Source organism: Vipera berus (assembly GCF_964194415.1).
Source record: "Vipera berus genome assembly, chromosome: 1".
NCBI classification, from domain to species: domain Eukaryota; kingdom Metazoa; phylum Chordata; class Lepidosauria; order Squamata; family Viperidae; genus Vipera; species Vipera berus.
Genome location: NC_138202.1, coordinates 167,816,388 through 167,833,199, shown reverse-complemented (window position 1 = coordinate 167,833,199; position 16,812 = coordinate 167,816,388). Strand labels below are relative to the sequence as shown.

General features: G+C 38.8%; 1 protein-coding gene across 1 annotated transcript in view; it reads left to right on the top strand.

The window, feature by feature from the left end:
• Positions 1 to 16,706, top strand: part of CALCRL (calcitonin receptor like receptor) — a 48,537-nt gene extending 31,831 nt beyond the window's left edge. The window contains exons 8-12 of the mRNA XM_081314765.1: positions 4,362 to 4,422; positions 4,540 to 4,606; positions 12,207 to 12,425; positions 13,178 to 13,219; positions 15,810 to 16,706. Coding sequence (XP_081170891.1) covers positions 4,362 to 4,422; positions 4,540 to 4,606; positions 12,207 to 12,425; positions 13,178 to 13,219; positions 15,810 to 16,031 — 611 coding nt within the window. The 3' untranslated portion in view covers positions 16,032 to 16,706. The remainder of the gene's footprint in view (positions 1 to 4,361; positions 4,423 to 4,539; positions 4,607 to 12,206; positions 12,426 to 13,177; positions 13,220 to 15,809) is intronic.
• The last annotated feature ends 106 nt before the right edge of the window (positions 16,707 to 16,812 follow it).

Genomic DNA, 16,812 nt, shown 5'->3' with positions numbered 1-16,812 from the left:
CACAATAGTTGAGTAGCAAAACCTGGTCTCCAGCCACTAGTGCTTTCTTGCTTTCTCTTCTGATGAAGCTGGGCTGAAAAGGGTAAGGGGAAAGATGTTTGTTGTCAACTTTCATGGGCCAGGTTCCAACAAAGCACTTAAAAAGTTTGTCTGACTGCATGAATTTATTGGCCTCCCTCTGAAAACTTGGAGAGTTCATGTGCTTATGAATGGATTAAAGGAGTGATGGGCTTTAACATCTGGCTAAAATTACATCTTAATGGCAAAGTAACTAAAACAAGCTTCTTTAGTCAATTGAGGTTTGTTAAATGTTAGAATTAGTTGCAGGATCATGGGAACCTTAACAAACAACAGCCTTTCATTTCCTAAACAAAAATATCTTTTTAGCTTTCTTGACAAAGGCCCTTTCTAAGCAAATGATTTCTAGTCAGGCTCATGGAACAAAGTCAAATGTTTACAATGCTAATGTGATATTAAATTGTATTTTTATAAAAATAAAAACTGGCCATATATGAAAAGCTCTGAATAACCATGCCTGGACAATAGCAAAAAAGATGATATTGTGTTAGATCTTTGCGTACCCATGATACAGTTGGGTAAGACACCTGGGGGAGGGGTCGTGATAGGGGTTTGGGGGGTTTCAAGTTTCAAGTTTCAAGTTTTATTTAATTTGTATACCGCCCTTCTCCTTGGTAGGGACTCAGGGCGGTTCACAGGGCATATATAAAAAAGACAATACAAAAATTAAAAAAAGATTAAACCCATGCCCAGTTAAAAACAGTAATACTGTGGTCAATTCCTCCTTGAGGGAAGGGTTAGTTCCACCAGCTTTTAAAAAGGTCATGGTGACTGCCTCCTCAAGTGGCCATCACCTGACCCAACTGCATAATTTCCATCCGTTGTCCAATCTTTCCTATTTAGAGAAGATTCTAGAGAAGACAATCATAATGCGGCTTCAGAGGACTCTAGGAAAAAAAATGGGATTATCTGGACCTCTTTCAGTTGGGATTTAGATCTGAGGGAGGTGCTAAGGTGGTTTTGTAGTGTGCAACATCTTCTTCCTCTGGAGCTGGTTCCAATAGTTGTTGCCGTGCCGGGGGGGGGAGATCTAGCCCACACCCTCTACAATGTGGGGTATTGCAGAGCTCAGTTTTCTCTTCCTGTTTAACATCTATATGTTAAACTCTCAGTGAGTTCATGCAAAGGTTTGGGGTTATATCATCAGTGTGCTGATGATACACAGCTTTATAGCTCTCCCAAGACTTTTTGAATGATGTCATGGACATCCTGTTCCAGTGCCCAGAGGCTGTGGAGGCCTGGATGGGGTGGAATAGGCTTTGGCTCAACTCAAGCACGACTGAGAAGTTTTGGGTGTTTGGTTGTCCTGGTGCTTGGAATCTTTCACATTTGGTTCTGGATGGAGTATACAATCTGGAGATCCTCCTGAACTCACGGTTCCTGCTTGAAGAGTAGGCCTACTCACGGGTTAGTCATGCCCTCATGGCTTCCCATTAGGACTACTGCAATGAGCTCTTACATGGGGCTGCCCTTGAAGAACATTCAGAAGTTTCACTTGATGCATAATGCAGTTAATGGCACAGATTATTTGATGCATGCAACACCTTTACTTTGTGAGCTGCGTTGGTTGCCAGTGTGTGCTGCTGAGTGTTCTTATCTTTAAAGCTTGGGGCCAGGTTACTTAAAAGACCATCTTTTCCAGTTGTTTCTACGTGTCCCATCTGTACAGCAGGATGGCATGACATGGGTCCTGCTAAGGCTGAGAAATGCAGGCTCACAGGATTCAGAAGATGAGCGTTAGCTGTCATTGCACCCATCTTTTGGCACGTTCTTTCCCTGGAGATTAGGTTGGCCCCAATCTTGCTGGCCTTTCATAAGACCCTAAAAGCCTGGCTCTCTCCTCAGACCTGTGATCCTAAGTGTGTGAAGGGACCTGTCTCCTGGCTATGTGGATGATTATTGGCTTTCCTGACTGCGGTGTATTTTAATTTTTGCATATGTATTTGTTTTACTTCTATTATTGTCCAACACCCAGACTCACAGAGATGGACAGCTATTATAAGTTGATGGAATAAATAAAGTTTTATATATATATATATATATATATATATATATATATATATATATATATATATATATATATATATATATATATATATATATATATATATATATATATATATATATATATATATATATACATACATACATATACATATATATGTGTGTGTGTGTATGCATGCTTGCATGTATGTATATGTGTATGTATATGTATATGTATATAATCAGTTTTCAGCCTTCTGGATGGCCTTGCATTAAATGGGAAAGTATGATTAAGGCAATATGTTTCTGAATGCTCCATGGTCAAATTATATACTAATTGATCTTATTTTGAAAATGTAGACAAGTAGTCTTATCTTTACTTCATTTCTATTGTAGTTTTTAGTTTAGTTTAGTTTTTAGTTTTATTATATTTGTATACCGCCCTTCTCCCGAAGGACTCAGGGCGGTGAACAGGGCACATATAAAAAATACAGGATACAAAAATTAAAAAGAATTAAATAGTAGCCCAGCTAAAACAATCAATAACAATATAAAAATCCCCATTAAAACCCCAACATATCCCCCATCAGGCCAGGCCGGCTTGTTCAAATAGATGGGTCTTCAGACCGCGTCGGAAGGAGCGAAGGTCAGGTGCCATCCGGAGCTCGACCGGCAGCTGATTCCATAAAGCCGGAGCGCCCACAGAGAAGGCCCTCCCCCTGGGGGCCACCAGCCGACATTCTCTGACCGGAGGCACCCTGAGGAGGCCCTCTCTGTGGGAACGCACAGGGCGGAGGGAAGTTGACGCCGGCAGCAGGTGGTCCCCTGTAACCATAGAGTAGCCAGAAGATGATTATATAACCCCTTAAAGATTAACAGATGTATTGTAACATATGATTTGATAAACTATAGCCTACTTTGTTAGATGGTTCTTTTTCTAGACCATTTTCAGTATCTGTTGAAATGGGCACTAATCTCACAGTAATGGCCCTGTTTTTGTAACATAGCTGACAATGTAGGTCAAAGGAAGCATTTCCAAGAATGGCAGTTTTCATCTTTGCCCCCTTGCTGATTAATTTCATCTACCTTTGGACTGGCTCTAATGCTTGTATAGTACCAATGAGGTAGGAACGTAAAAATCTGCAGCCATGTATGAGTGTTGGCTGGAATTTTTCCCAATCTCTGAACCTTTTCAACTCAGATATGAACTTGAGATCTTCTGCTTCCAAAGTGTACACCATCCCACAAAAGTTTGCATCTGAATCTCAGAATGAATACAATGTACATTATGTGATTATGGTGCTGTGCTGTGATCCTTGGGACTGGGAGGAAGGGAACAGTTGGGGGGGGAATGGGACGGGACACAACAACAATATGCTAATGTCATCCAGGGGACCTTGCTGTCCTTAAAGATTAACAGAACCTCCCTCACCCCCTACTTTTTTCTCTTGGTTTGTTTTTGATATATTAAGTGTGAAAACCTATGTGCTTTTTTTTAATTTTCCTGCTGAAAACTGTTCCTTTATTTGTTGCTCAAATTGGGTCACACTGGCTGTTGCTCTCTATGGGTATGCCAATAGCTAGGTATCCAGAATGAAGGAAGCTGCATGATGAGATGGCTGAAGCAAAGCCAGCCTTGTCTAAGTTATTGTTCTGAAGATTCGTAATGGTTAATATATTTGAAAAGGGTGGTTGAGTGAATATGGAAGCAACAGTAGATTATACATTGATTTTATTATATTTTTACATGAGCTTTTAGTCAAAAGCAATTAGTCCCATAAGGCAGGGGTCCCCAAACCCTGGGCTGTGGCCCATTACTGGGCCTTGAGCCGTTCAGAACCGTGCTGTGGAAGTAGTGGGCGAACCCGTGTGCATGCACACTTGCGCAAGCAGCGGGAGAGCATGCGTGCTTATGCTCCATTTGCTTGCCACGCATACAGTACCATTCCCTCTCCCCACCCCCACCAGTCCACAAAGCCAGAAAGGTTGGGGAACTCTGCCATAAGGGAAGGGAAATTGGGGCCCTAGGCAATGGGAGATTGAGGGAGATAGATGAGGCATTGAAAAGGCCCTTCCTTCCATTGGATCTGGCGAGTCTTCCCTTCCATCATGTTGCCATCTGCTGCCAGTCAGTTGAAGGCCCTCTCTCTAAGTGCCTGGTCTTCCATCTGCTGGGAGGGAAGGTTAATATTTCCTAGTGGTTCTTGTGAGAATCCTGGCCAAAGGCCACACCACCTCTTGCTTCTGCACTCCCAAGGCTGAGATGTCTCAGTAATAAACCTATCATTTGTTGTTCACAGGCTTCCCGTTGATACCTTCCTGCATACATGCTGTAGCCAGAAGCATATATTTCGATGACAAGTAAGTCATCTCCTGCCTTTGAGTTTTCATTTTTTTTTTAAAAAAGAAAAAAGTCTCTTACGAGAAAGAGGACAGAATTATTATTATTCTTTAACTTTTTTTTTTAATATTCCGTAGCTGCTGGATCAGTTCAGAGACTCATCTGCTGTACATCGTCCATGGCCCTATTTGCGTTGCTCTTTTGGTATGAACTTTTAAAGACAATCTTTCTTTCTTTCTTTCTTTCTTTCTTTCTTTCTTTCTTTCTTTCTTTCTTTCTTTCTTTCTTTCTTTCTTTCTTTCTTTCCTTCCTTCCTTCCTTCCCTCCTTCCTTGGGGAGGTAAAGTTCTTGTTTTTACAATGGCCTATTATTTTCCCCACTGTACATGCCTTATAACACGGAGGTCAAACTCGCCATGTCTCGTGAATGTATCACGATTCTTTTTGCATTGCCGGCAATGAGGTGGGTGTGGCTTCGGTATGATGAAGCTGGCCGGTGGGCCGGCAGTTTGACACCCCTGCCTTACAGCTTCCATTGTAAAAGTATCTCTCCAGCACTCTGCAGCCCCTCCCCCAGCTTTCCACTTTTTTCAGTTTCCATCCCCAGCAAGGGGACCCTGAGGGATCTGCTTTGTGAGGAAGCAGGAAGCAATGACAGTTTGGGGGGGAGCTGCAGAATGAGAGAGAGCACTGTAGTGGAAAACAGTTGGGGCAGCAGCCCCATCCTTAAGCCATTGTGACACCATGACCTTCTAAACACCTGCCAAAGCCATAGAAAATGAAATATTATAAAACAGAGATCTCAGATGAAGAAGAAAACTTTGGAGAAGTAGGAAAAAATGATCTTGGCTCACGCACCAGACACTGCCGATACAACAGCAAAGGTCTTGGCTGGAACTTGTTGAGGAGTGGCGTTCACAAGAAGTGTGCCAAAGTCCCATCAACAATTTTCTCATAAGCTTGAACAAGGTGTTCTCACCCTCCTTTCTAGCAACTGCTTGTCTTCTGAAAAAAAAAGTTTTCCTGAAGTCAGGACAGTCATCCAAGTGCCTTTTGAGACTTCTACCCCTTCACATGTTTGGGAAAGAAGCACTTTCCTAATCAGATCCTGGCCTCAGCTGTTGCTTGGGTTCATTAGGAAAGAGGCTGAAACTAAAGCCACTTGTTGCACAATGACTGGTTTTAATACTGAATATGGGATGTCATTTTGGCTTCCTGTGGTATAAAAGCATCCAAGAAATTATCATAAATGAGTAGCGGTAAACTGCATATATAAATTGATACAGCTGTGTTCTTGAAGATTCCCTCTGATTCTGGTCACCCACTGAACAGTTATATTACAGTATTGGAAAAGGTATGGAAAAGGGCAATGAACATGATTAAAGGACGTTAAGCATTAACAGATCTACTTTCAAATGAGTGGTAACACTTGCACTGTAAAATCCATTATATTTAATGGAATTCATTCCAGGATTGCAGGCTAAGAATCGATGTAAAAGGTTATACTAGTAGACCAGTGTTTCTGTTTTGCTTGCTTCGTCGGGATTTTAATGTAATGAGGATTCTTATGAAATGGCTAGCTTAGGAGAGAGGCACCTATTCCACTAATGACTAGTCACGAAGTCCTCATTCATCAGGAAACAAATTAGCCAACTTGTACCTTGCCATTTCCTCCCCAGAACACTTTCTACAATCCCAGTATTTTTTTTCCTGACAGACAACTTCATTTCCAAAGAAAGCATTGGATTACAATCATCTACCTCTCAGCTGATGATTGGTAGCGAACCTGGCAAATATCAGAAGAATTGGAGTTTGAATGATTAATGATTGGTCACTGTTTGGTGTGACCGATACTCAGAGAAACGAATGAGGATCACATATGAGGTCATTGGCTGTTGTTGTGGTGGTTTTTTGATAAGTCTACCTCCTTGCTCCAGGAGAGAGCTCAAATCAGCAGAAAATGCAAAACTCAAAAAGAGACCAAGACCATTCACTTAATCCTACCCCAGCTTCTATTCAGCCTCCACTGAATCTGAAAGTGGGAGGTGACTGTATTTGCATTGGCTTGATGAAATTAGTTATCCGAAAGAACCAGCCTCCTTATTTTATTCTTGCGCAGAAAACTGTAGTCACATTAAATGTCGACACTGCTGCCCTCCTCCATTGAATGTGTGGAGGCTGAAGAGGAGAGAAGCCAGGACTATGTGCGCAGTCATGTTCACAAGTGAGATTAAGCTTTTCATGCAGTCATGCAAACCCCAGAATTGTCTGTCTCGTAAGAGACAATTCTATTGTCCTATTGTCTCCTGAGACAAGAATAATCAGGTACCATTACACAGTAGGACCCTCCTTCAGCCCAATTTTGAGGATTGGAATTGCTTTTCTTTGGGAGGTATATGCTTCTTGTTCTGTTTTCCTGGAGACTGTTCTTAAAATAGCTTCATGCTACAGCAATGAGTCAAAAGGTTCAAATTCTAACGAAATTCGTGTCTCTTAGGGCTATTCCATATTTGGAGTGGACAGCAGGGAATTCTAGTTATAAAATGTCAAGAAAGAGCATGCTTCTCAAAAATAGATCCTTACATCCAGGGCTTTTTTTCTAAAAAAAAAAAAAGGTGCCAGAACTCTCATCTTGTTAATCTTTTATTTATATAATTTTATTTATATATTTATATAATTAAACAATTATATATTCAATTCTTAACATACATTTAATTTATTGTATTTAAGGCAAATGTTCATAGAAAATTCCAAACTTTTGTCCAATTCTCGTCTGGCAAATCTTCTTGACTCCTTTCCTTGCTCTTAGTATCTATGGCTGAATGTCGTCCTCTGAGTAACCACAGATCAACGTACTTTGAAGGATCGAAAAGTCTCGGAGGTGGTCCGACAAGTTTGATGAACAAAAGTGCTGAAATTGTCTTAGTCTTTAACGAAGCTCTTGTTGGGGTGGCAATTAGATTCATCTGTGAAAACCCACATTCACATTCACTTGAAGAAATAGGAATGGTATTCAGAGTTCGTATCAAATGCAACAGTTTTTCTGGATATGTCTTTTCGAGAATATATTCACGGAATCCACGAATCATTTCTCTTTCATTTAGTTGCAGTCTGATTGATAAGTTTCTAATTTCCACTTCTCCAAATGTCAGTTGAGTATTAACATCTTCAGGCCAATGTTTTTGATCAAGTACGCAAGACCAATATGCCAACTCATCGTCTTTGCTATCAAGTAATCTTTTTTCAACTGACTCTTTCAATTTTGTATAAAATATACTTGGGTCAATGGGAGGATCCTTTCTTGAATCTCTTTTGTGAAGTAAAACTCCACGAAAGTGAAGTTCACTTACAGCAGCAACAGCACATTTATAATAGGGCCCAAAGTTCTGTCTTCTTTCTTCAAAAACTTGTACCAGTATTTTTATTTTGTTATTTGTCTTATACAAGTCGATGTTGCGGTCCTGTAGATCCAAACTTAAATCTGACAATTCTTGGAGAGTGTCACACATCAATCCTAGGTCCAATAAAAATTATGTAGATGTTATTTTTCTTTTCAAGCCATCATAAGTGCATTTATCATTTTTATCTCTTGTAGGATCATGCATTGCTTGTTCAAAATGATACACAAGGGATTCAAAATTATTCCATACAGCCAAAACTATACGCAAACTAGATGACACCCATCGGGTACTTAAAATTCTTCCAATTTTCAGCAGCTCAGTCCCCAGTAATTCTGCACATGAATACAACTCTGTTATTCTTTGGTGAAGCATGGTATATGACGTACAGTTTATCAATAAATGATTGGAATCTATTTATTCCTGAAGTTTCCTTGGCAGCATCACCTACTGATAATTTTAGTCTGTGATTAGCACAATGCCAAACTATAATAGAAGGAAAACGTTCTGACAGCAATTTTTTCACTCCACTTTTATATCCCATCATCACAGCGGCGCCATCGCATGCCAGAGAAATCAAATATTTTTTCAAATAATCTTCTGTCATCCCATAAGAGTAAAGACATTGGAGTAAGGAATCAAATATTCCTTCTGCTGTTACTTTTCAAGTTCTACCAAGTCCAAAAACAAATTTACTGGTGAATTCATTCCCATACCTTCGATACAGCATCAAACAAATACTATGAGGGTAATTTTTTTTGCTTATTGTGGTTGATTCATCAATTATCAATGAAATTTTATTATTGGACCAAACCATTTCTTTAACCACAGTTTTCCTCATTTCTTCACTTCTATGATTAACAATATATAATCTTAAAGGGCTTGCCATTGTGATAGAAGATTGCTACCACTGCTCCAGGGTTTGGCTAACTTAAAATATGCATAGCATAATTAGATTTATTATTGCTGCTAAAGCTATGGATTGCGGATTCACATTTCCCATGGATTGCCTTCTCTCCATGGGAGGGAAGTTTGGTAGATTCTAAATTTCATAATTTTAGTTATTCCTTTGTGGCAGGGTATATATGAGAACAAGCTGCAAAGGTCTTTAAAAACATGTTTCTCACATATTTATATTTTTGAATCATAAATATTAAATCCTTTTTCTTTCCAATGATCCAGTTTTAGGTACAGTAAACAAGCAAATTACACTAAAGCTAAATTTAACATTACTTGTTAAAGATATTTACTATATTTCAGAATTAGTATTCTTTCAGTCACAATCTTATTCCTATTCAATTTGGCTGATTTTAAAATGTGACGTAAAATCATAAGCACATAAAAAGAAAACAGAAGAAACAGCTGCAAATTAACTCAACAGTTCTATGCTTAGCAACAGTTCCATTTAATCAAAGTCCTTGCTCTTTCCAAATCTATTTCAGGGTTTACTTTCTATATACACAAACAATGAGAAATGAGTTTCTGGGCTGGTTCAAATTTTTTACGCATTCCAAAAATTTCAGGTAATGTATCTGTTCCATATAAATATAAAAGCATGATAGGCTCTGTATTTGTACAATGGCCGATTATCTCAGTGCACAGAAACGTGGACAACTACAAACAGAAGTTGCAAGCCCTCTCCTTGACTTCAGAGTCATCCTGGTGAGATAGTCAGCATATAAATTTAATAAATAACTTTTTTTTTCAAATGCCCCTATCAGGAATTGAATTTGAATGAAGTTTCAGAAAAGCAAATGTTCTGTGCTGGTGGTACTAAGCTCCCAAAGATCTAGCATGGGTTAAATGAATTCTTCCTAATAAAAATAACTTCCTGCCTTTTTCTAATCATCATTTCTTCCCTACAGCAATTTGAAAAGTAAAAGTGAAACCACTACTCCCTCCATGCAGGGAAAATTTCCTTGAGTCATACTTGGATATCCTATTTGCAAGTAATATCTTACTTACCTAGTTGAGATGGTGTAGTTGGGGAGCAGGGAGGAGTGCAAAAATTTCTGCCTTCGCTGCAACTTGCCTGTGCAACATTTGCCTGCCGGGTCTTTTGGCAAGCTCAGCAGCAATTCCTATTGTTTTCCAAAAGCCAATAGCATAGCTGACTCAGGAATTCTGGGAGTTGAAGTCCATGAGTCATAAAAGAGCAAAGCCTGCAATAGGCTTAAACCAATAGCAGCACAGCTTGTGCAAAAGTTGTTTTTTTTTTGTTTTTTTTTTGCAAAAAAAATGTTGCCGGAACGCCATTCTGAGCATTCTATGAGGAAAAAATGCCCTGCTTACATCATTTATATAGAAGATGAAACTTATACTGTGTAGATGATTCATTCGATGTAGGACCAAAAGGAGCTGAAGAACTGGCCATCATCACTTGTGCTCAGTAGCTGCCCTTGTATAAATTTCTGATGACCAATACTTTATTTTCTTAGGGATGACATATACATCCAGTCCCTGTCAAAATGATATATATATCAGGTAGTCCTTGACTTACGATCACAATTGAGCCCAGAATTTCTGTTCCTAAGTGAGACATTTGTCAAGTGAATTTTGCCTCATTTTACAACCTTTCTTGCCACAGTTGTTAAGTGAATCACTGCAATTGTTAAGTAAGGAACATAGTTATTAAATGAATCTGGCTTCCCCATTGACTCTGCCTGTCAAGATCTCAAAAGAGGATCACATGACACTGGGCATTTGCAACTGTCATAAATATGAACCAGTTGCTAAGTGTCCGAATTTTGATCATGTTACCATACGGATGCTCCACTTTTTCCAGAGCTGTTGTAACTTGAGAATTTTGTGTGTGTGTGTGTGTGTGTGTGTATTTTCCTCTGATTTTCTTTTTTAAATACAAAAAAAGAACAATAACTCTAGCAACATAATAACAAAAGCAAAAAAGTCAAAATGTCAAGTTTGATACATTTACATAATACTAGTCCCTGTGCTTTAAATAATCAGGACAATTGCTAACATCAATTTAATGCATAATTTAAAAACAGGAGTGACAGGAAAAATAGAGGAATTAGCACAATATATGAAAAGATCCAAAACAGTTCCAAAATATTTGACCAGTTTGCTTGAAAATATTGAATCAGAATCACAATCTTTATTACAGTCACAGACCAGCACAAAAATTAAACATTAAAATAAATACATTCTCTGAAAATTATTGGGAAGTCACTAAGCAAAGTAATAATATGAGTAAAGAAGGGTCTGTAGTTCTTTAGGTGTTTTCCCTTATTATCATTGCAGCAGCACAACATTTTGCTATGTCACAAGTGATGGCTGGATTTGAATCCTGAAGGAGATGGTTCACGTAGAAATGATCAGATCTCCCTAGAAATCTCTCTGATAGAGGGAGAATCTATGTTGATCTGATGTCCCTGAAGAAGAACTTGCAGCTCAGTCGGACCTGTGAGATACCTTCAACTTCCCTATGTACACATTCGCTCAGCTATTGGGGTTTTATCATACCTGCCCTGCAGGAATGCTAAGGGGAAGATATTAAGATTGCCTCTAAAAAATAGTATTCTATTCTTAGGGAAGAGTAAGGATTTTCAGATATCTTGCTGATTCCCACACACCCCATTTAATCTGATTTCTGCTGTGGATAGATATCCTGTTAAGTTCTAGCTGGAACTCCATGTCTCTTATTCTGTTGGCAACCACTTGCTCGGCTTGATCGTAGCCTCGGGATATTAAAAACAGTGGGGAAAGTCCATAGAAGGCCAGCCTATGCTCTATTGCCTGTTTCCTGGGAGAGGGAAAGTTGTCTTATCAGGACTAAAGAGGGGTCAAGACCTCTGGGAATAATTAAAATATTGAGGGGTGAAGATCTGCAGTGCGATTATTCTATGTGTGATGTGGATAACTTTTAATTTGTTATGTCCTACTTCAGAGTAATATTCTTTCATGAGAAGCCATGTAAAATTGTATTAATTGTGATAAGAATAATCTAATAAAGTAACCTGGCAATATTATCAGACAGATTGTGAGCTTTTCATTTTCCCTCTCCTTGGTTGATTTTGGTTTTTCACAGAATGGCTCTGGTCTATCCAGAGATGTCCCAGAGCTCTTTGCTGAATTTTCATTATTTACAGATTATTGTTATCTTGCAAAAACATAATAAAACAATGCAAACAGCCATTTATCCTCTTCTTCAATAAAAGGGTATTTAAAGCATACAGTATGGTTAATGCCAAATATATTGTAACAAGCTTTTTTAAACACTTGCATTCTTTTTTTTCTTTTGGGGGGGGGTTTCCTATTCCTGTCATTTCAACCACTCTCTCCCCATCACAACTCAAATACTTTTGGGGTTTCACTTTGGATGTGCAACACAAGATCTGTAAAAGAAAAATCGTAAACATTCACAGAATGCTCTTCTTTCCCTTGCAGGTGAATCTCTTTTTCCTGTTGAACATTGTCCGTGTTCTAATCACAAAGTTAAAAGTCACCCATCAGGCAGAGTCCAATCTCTACATGAAGGCAGTCAGAGCCACCCTCATACTGGTGCCTCTACTCGGCATTGAATTTGTGCTGGTCCCATGGCAGCCAGAAGGTCGTGTCGCCATTGAGATTTTCAGCTATGTGACACACATTCTGATCCACTATCAGGTATCAAGGGTTCAGAAGTGTTGGGAAATTGTAGTGCTTGGAATATACTAGTAGTACAGTATTTTGCTCAGATTTCTCCTGTTAAGAACTGAATGACAATGCAAGAATTGAGAGGAGGGGAACAAGTCCTTCACGATTTCTGCCTTCAGGATCGGGTTTTCTAAAGATAGGAAAGGGAGTAAAATTGTTTTTTGTAGCCAGCAGTTTCCAATACACAGCACTTTGACAATCATGCACAAGAATGAGTTCCTTCCAAACTTTAGAGTTACTGCTTTGGCAGACCTCCTTCTGAGATCTGTTTTCTTAGCCAATAGCTTTTGGCTACGGAATAGCCACACAAGGTCCAATGTAAAGTCAAGTGAAATCATAATTAGAAAGAGAAAAACAGTTTTCAAATTGGAGCAAAGGACCTCAAAGCCGCAGTCAACAGAGAATTAGTGCATGGAAGGTATCAGAAGATATTTTAGAATCACCTTGTTTCAGTCCTATTTAAGTTGGTCTAACTAGGATGGATCAGTGAAGATTGAATCAAATGATTTTTATGACTTAACTTCCAGCTGCCTGTCACTCTTTCTCCAAAGTATTTTTGAGAATTAGGGTTCCTTTGGAATGGCATGAGTTAGAGTTCAGGGATCTGCTAAAAGCATAGCCATGGAATGACTTCAGAGGGAACATCTTGTTTGGGTTATAATGTCATTCATCAAATACAAACATATGTAAGGCAAGTAATAATTTCTTGTTTTATTCTGCAGGGTTTGCTGGTGGCAACAATTTTCTGTTTTTTTAATGGAGAGGTACAGTAATTCATTTATATATATATATATATGTATATCTTTTTTAGGAATGAGTTGGATTGCTGGTTTGAAACCTAACTCTGCTAGATGTTCTAAATCTAACTAGAGCTGTAGTGGTAAAGAAAAAGCTTTTGGGATGGTTCTAGATCAGGGTTAAATTACCCTGCATCCTTCATGTAATTTTAAGAAGATTGTCTTCCATTATCTATTAACCATCTTTCCCCCCCCCCCCCCCAACTGCTGCTTTGGTCATTTTCACTTACAAAATGTTCAAAGAGAATGCACTATACCTTTCAATAAGTCACACTGGAATAATTTATTATCTGTACTGAAAGGGGAAATGACTTTCTAAAATATAAGCACCAAATATAATAAATAAATTTCTTGCAAGTAAAAACAAAACAAATAAATAAATTTAAGCCAGAATTATCCATGGAACCTACACATGGCTGATTTTGCAGTTATATTTGACTGCAAATGTAACCCTTACAACATGTTTACTAGTGTTCAAAATATAAATCTTTATGATTCATAACAGAGAATTGTTGTTCCCCAAAATAATTATCATGAATGGGAAACACTGATCAGAAGCTGATAATTTTTAGCCACAAGATTCCCTTCAACATCTCCTAACCTTCAACAAAGCAGATCTGCAGTTTCTCTCTTCAGCTAACAACTGTTCTTAGAGGTGATGAATTCCATTCACATTTCATCAAGGCCTCTAGTAAATCAAACTTCCTGCTGCACAGGTGGCTTACCACATTGTATGAACGGAAACTATTGCAAAACAGAACATCCTCCCAAAGAAATGGGTAAACAAATTGAGACCTTATGTGGCTTCATTTGTATTATCCAACATATTTTTAACCAAGGTGAACTCGACTCAGGAAACAGTTTTTCCACCATCTTGTTGGAAATATAAATCAGGTTTGTCAACTGAAAAATCCTGCAGGATTAAGCCAACAAAAATTACACTGTCTCACATGCTGCTGAGCATGTAAAATTGATCAGTAGGGTTACAGAAAAATTATTATGTACATATGTAATCTCTCCATCCTTACGGTTACTCAGAGAGAGATATACGTGAATTCCCAAACAGTCTTTCATTCAGAGATTCTTCCTTGCAGGCCAAAAATTCCAAGGCTAATTATAACAGTTATATTTGATCAAAAAGTTTCTCCCATAATACATGTGTTAATCTTTTTGTGCTGCCCGAAGATTCTTTGCTGTTCTTGTAACAGGTTCATACAGCTACTATTTTGGAAAATATTTTGTAGCATTTTCCTTTGATTTGAAACGACAGTCATTGCATGCACATTTCTGTGTCTGTAAACACCTAAATCAAAGGCTCTTCGGGTTACTACAGAAAGAGCTGGGATGAACTGAAATTCAGTTAATGGTATTTGGGGTACACTTGGTGCCATGAAGTTCTCAAGGAGAGTAACCCACCTTACAGACTTCAGTTCTCGGTGCTGTGGAAATGGAAAGTAGAAATAGAAATATCAATCAGTATTTAATAAGTTATTAATGCTATTAAAGACAACTTAGTCCACAATTTGTATAGCATTAAATTACTCAGTTGACCGAATGAGCCCTCTAGAAATGCAAGGTTATTGTATATGTTTTTCTCCTTATACCTTGGCTTATCTCTTCTTTCCTTTAGACTTTAGATTTAGATTTTATTAGATTTATATACCGCCCTTTCCCGAAGGACTCAGGGCGGTTTACAGGGCATTTTAAAATCACATCAATATAAAATAAAAAGTTAAAAGAGAATTAAAAGATTAAATTATCCCTGAAAATAAAACCCCAGTTAAAATTCTCAGCCTGGGCCAGAGAGCTCAAAGAGCCAAGTCTTCAGGTCCCGGCGGAATGAATGAAGGTCAGGGGCAGTCCTGAGCTCCACGGGCAGCTGGTTCCAGAGGGCAGGTGCACCCACAGAAAAGGCCCTCTCCCTGGGTGTTACCCGGCGGCAATCTTTTACCGGCGGCACCCTGAGAAGACCCTCCCTCTGCGAGCGCACTGGACGAAGGGAACTTGATGCTGGCAGTAGGTGTTCCCTCAAATATCCCGGACCCATGCCATTTAGGGCTTTATAGGCCATCACCAGCACTTTGAATCTCACCCGGAGAGCAACCGGAAGCCAATGCAGCTCACGGAGTAGAGGTGTTACATGGGAGTATCGGGAGACCCCCCCATCACAACTCGCGCGGCCGCATTCTGCACCAGTTGTAGTCTCCGAATGGTCCTCAAGCGCAGCCCCATGTAGAGAGCATTGCAGTAGTCTAAACGGGAGGTCACGAGCGCATGAGTGACTGTGCGTAGGGCATCTCGGTCCAGGTAGGGTCGCAACTGGCAGACCAGGCGAACCTGGGCAAAAGCTCCCCTTTATATACCTTGGTTGCTCATGTTGCTCAGTTCTGTGTTCTTTCTATCTCACTGGAAAGGGGGAAAAGCTCAATAGACTTGAGTCTTGATCAGCAATATGCAATTGTTGATCCAGAGCAGAAGAGGAAGAAAGGAAGCCCCAATAGTTCCCCCTTTAACTTCTATCAGTTATTTTTTTTCTTTTCTTTTTTTTCTAAAACAGGTCCAGTCTGTCCTACGGAGGCACTGGAATCAATACAGGATCCAGTTTGAGCATAGTTTTGCCCACTCCGATGGTCTCCGGTCAGCTTATACAGTTTCTTCCTCCTTCACTGATGGCCAGAGCTTCAGCTTTAACCATGACTGCACCAGTGAACATTTAAATGGCAAAAGCTTTAGCGAGATGGGAGATGTGGCTTTTAAACCTGAAAAGCTGTATGGGTGATTACAGAAGATTGTCAGTTCTCACCAATAATATTATTTCAAATAGATGACTCCCTGAGCAGCAGTGACTTTTGGGGAAAATAGTTGCTCTTGAAAAATGCAATGAGTTCAATTTGTGTATTGTGTCCACATGCATTAGCATATCTTCGCATGTGAATGCTTGTATACAGGAGCTGGTGACACCCAACCATGGGAATGTTAAGCTTCAACCTCTGGATTTAAAACATTCAGAAAGATGCTGGTTGAGAATGTAATGGGATCAAACATGCCCTAGTTAGATCTGTACTTGTATATATGTTTTCGGCATATGAATATATCTGGAGATAGATAAACTTTGCCTCTTCAAATTGTCTACTGTGTAGACAAATTGGGCAATTTATTTTGTATGAAGGGAATCAAAGAAAGTTCTGTATTTTTTCAGCAGTTTGTATCATGAATGGGTCATCATTTTGTTGCTTCAAAACTTGTATATACGGTATTTATCATATTCTGTTGTCTTAAGCGCAACCAACCAACACAGTCTAAATCTTGAAAAAAAATCACTAAATGCAAAGCGTTTTTCGGATTGACTGTGCAACATCTGTATCTGACAAAGATGGATACAAACCAATCTGCAATATTCTAAATAAAGTGGACTCAAATTTGCTAGAAATATGAGGGCCAACATTTATTTTATATATATATTTATATATATATATATATATATATATATATATATATATATATATATATATATATATATATATATATATATATATATATATATATATATATATATATAT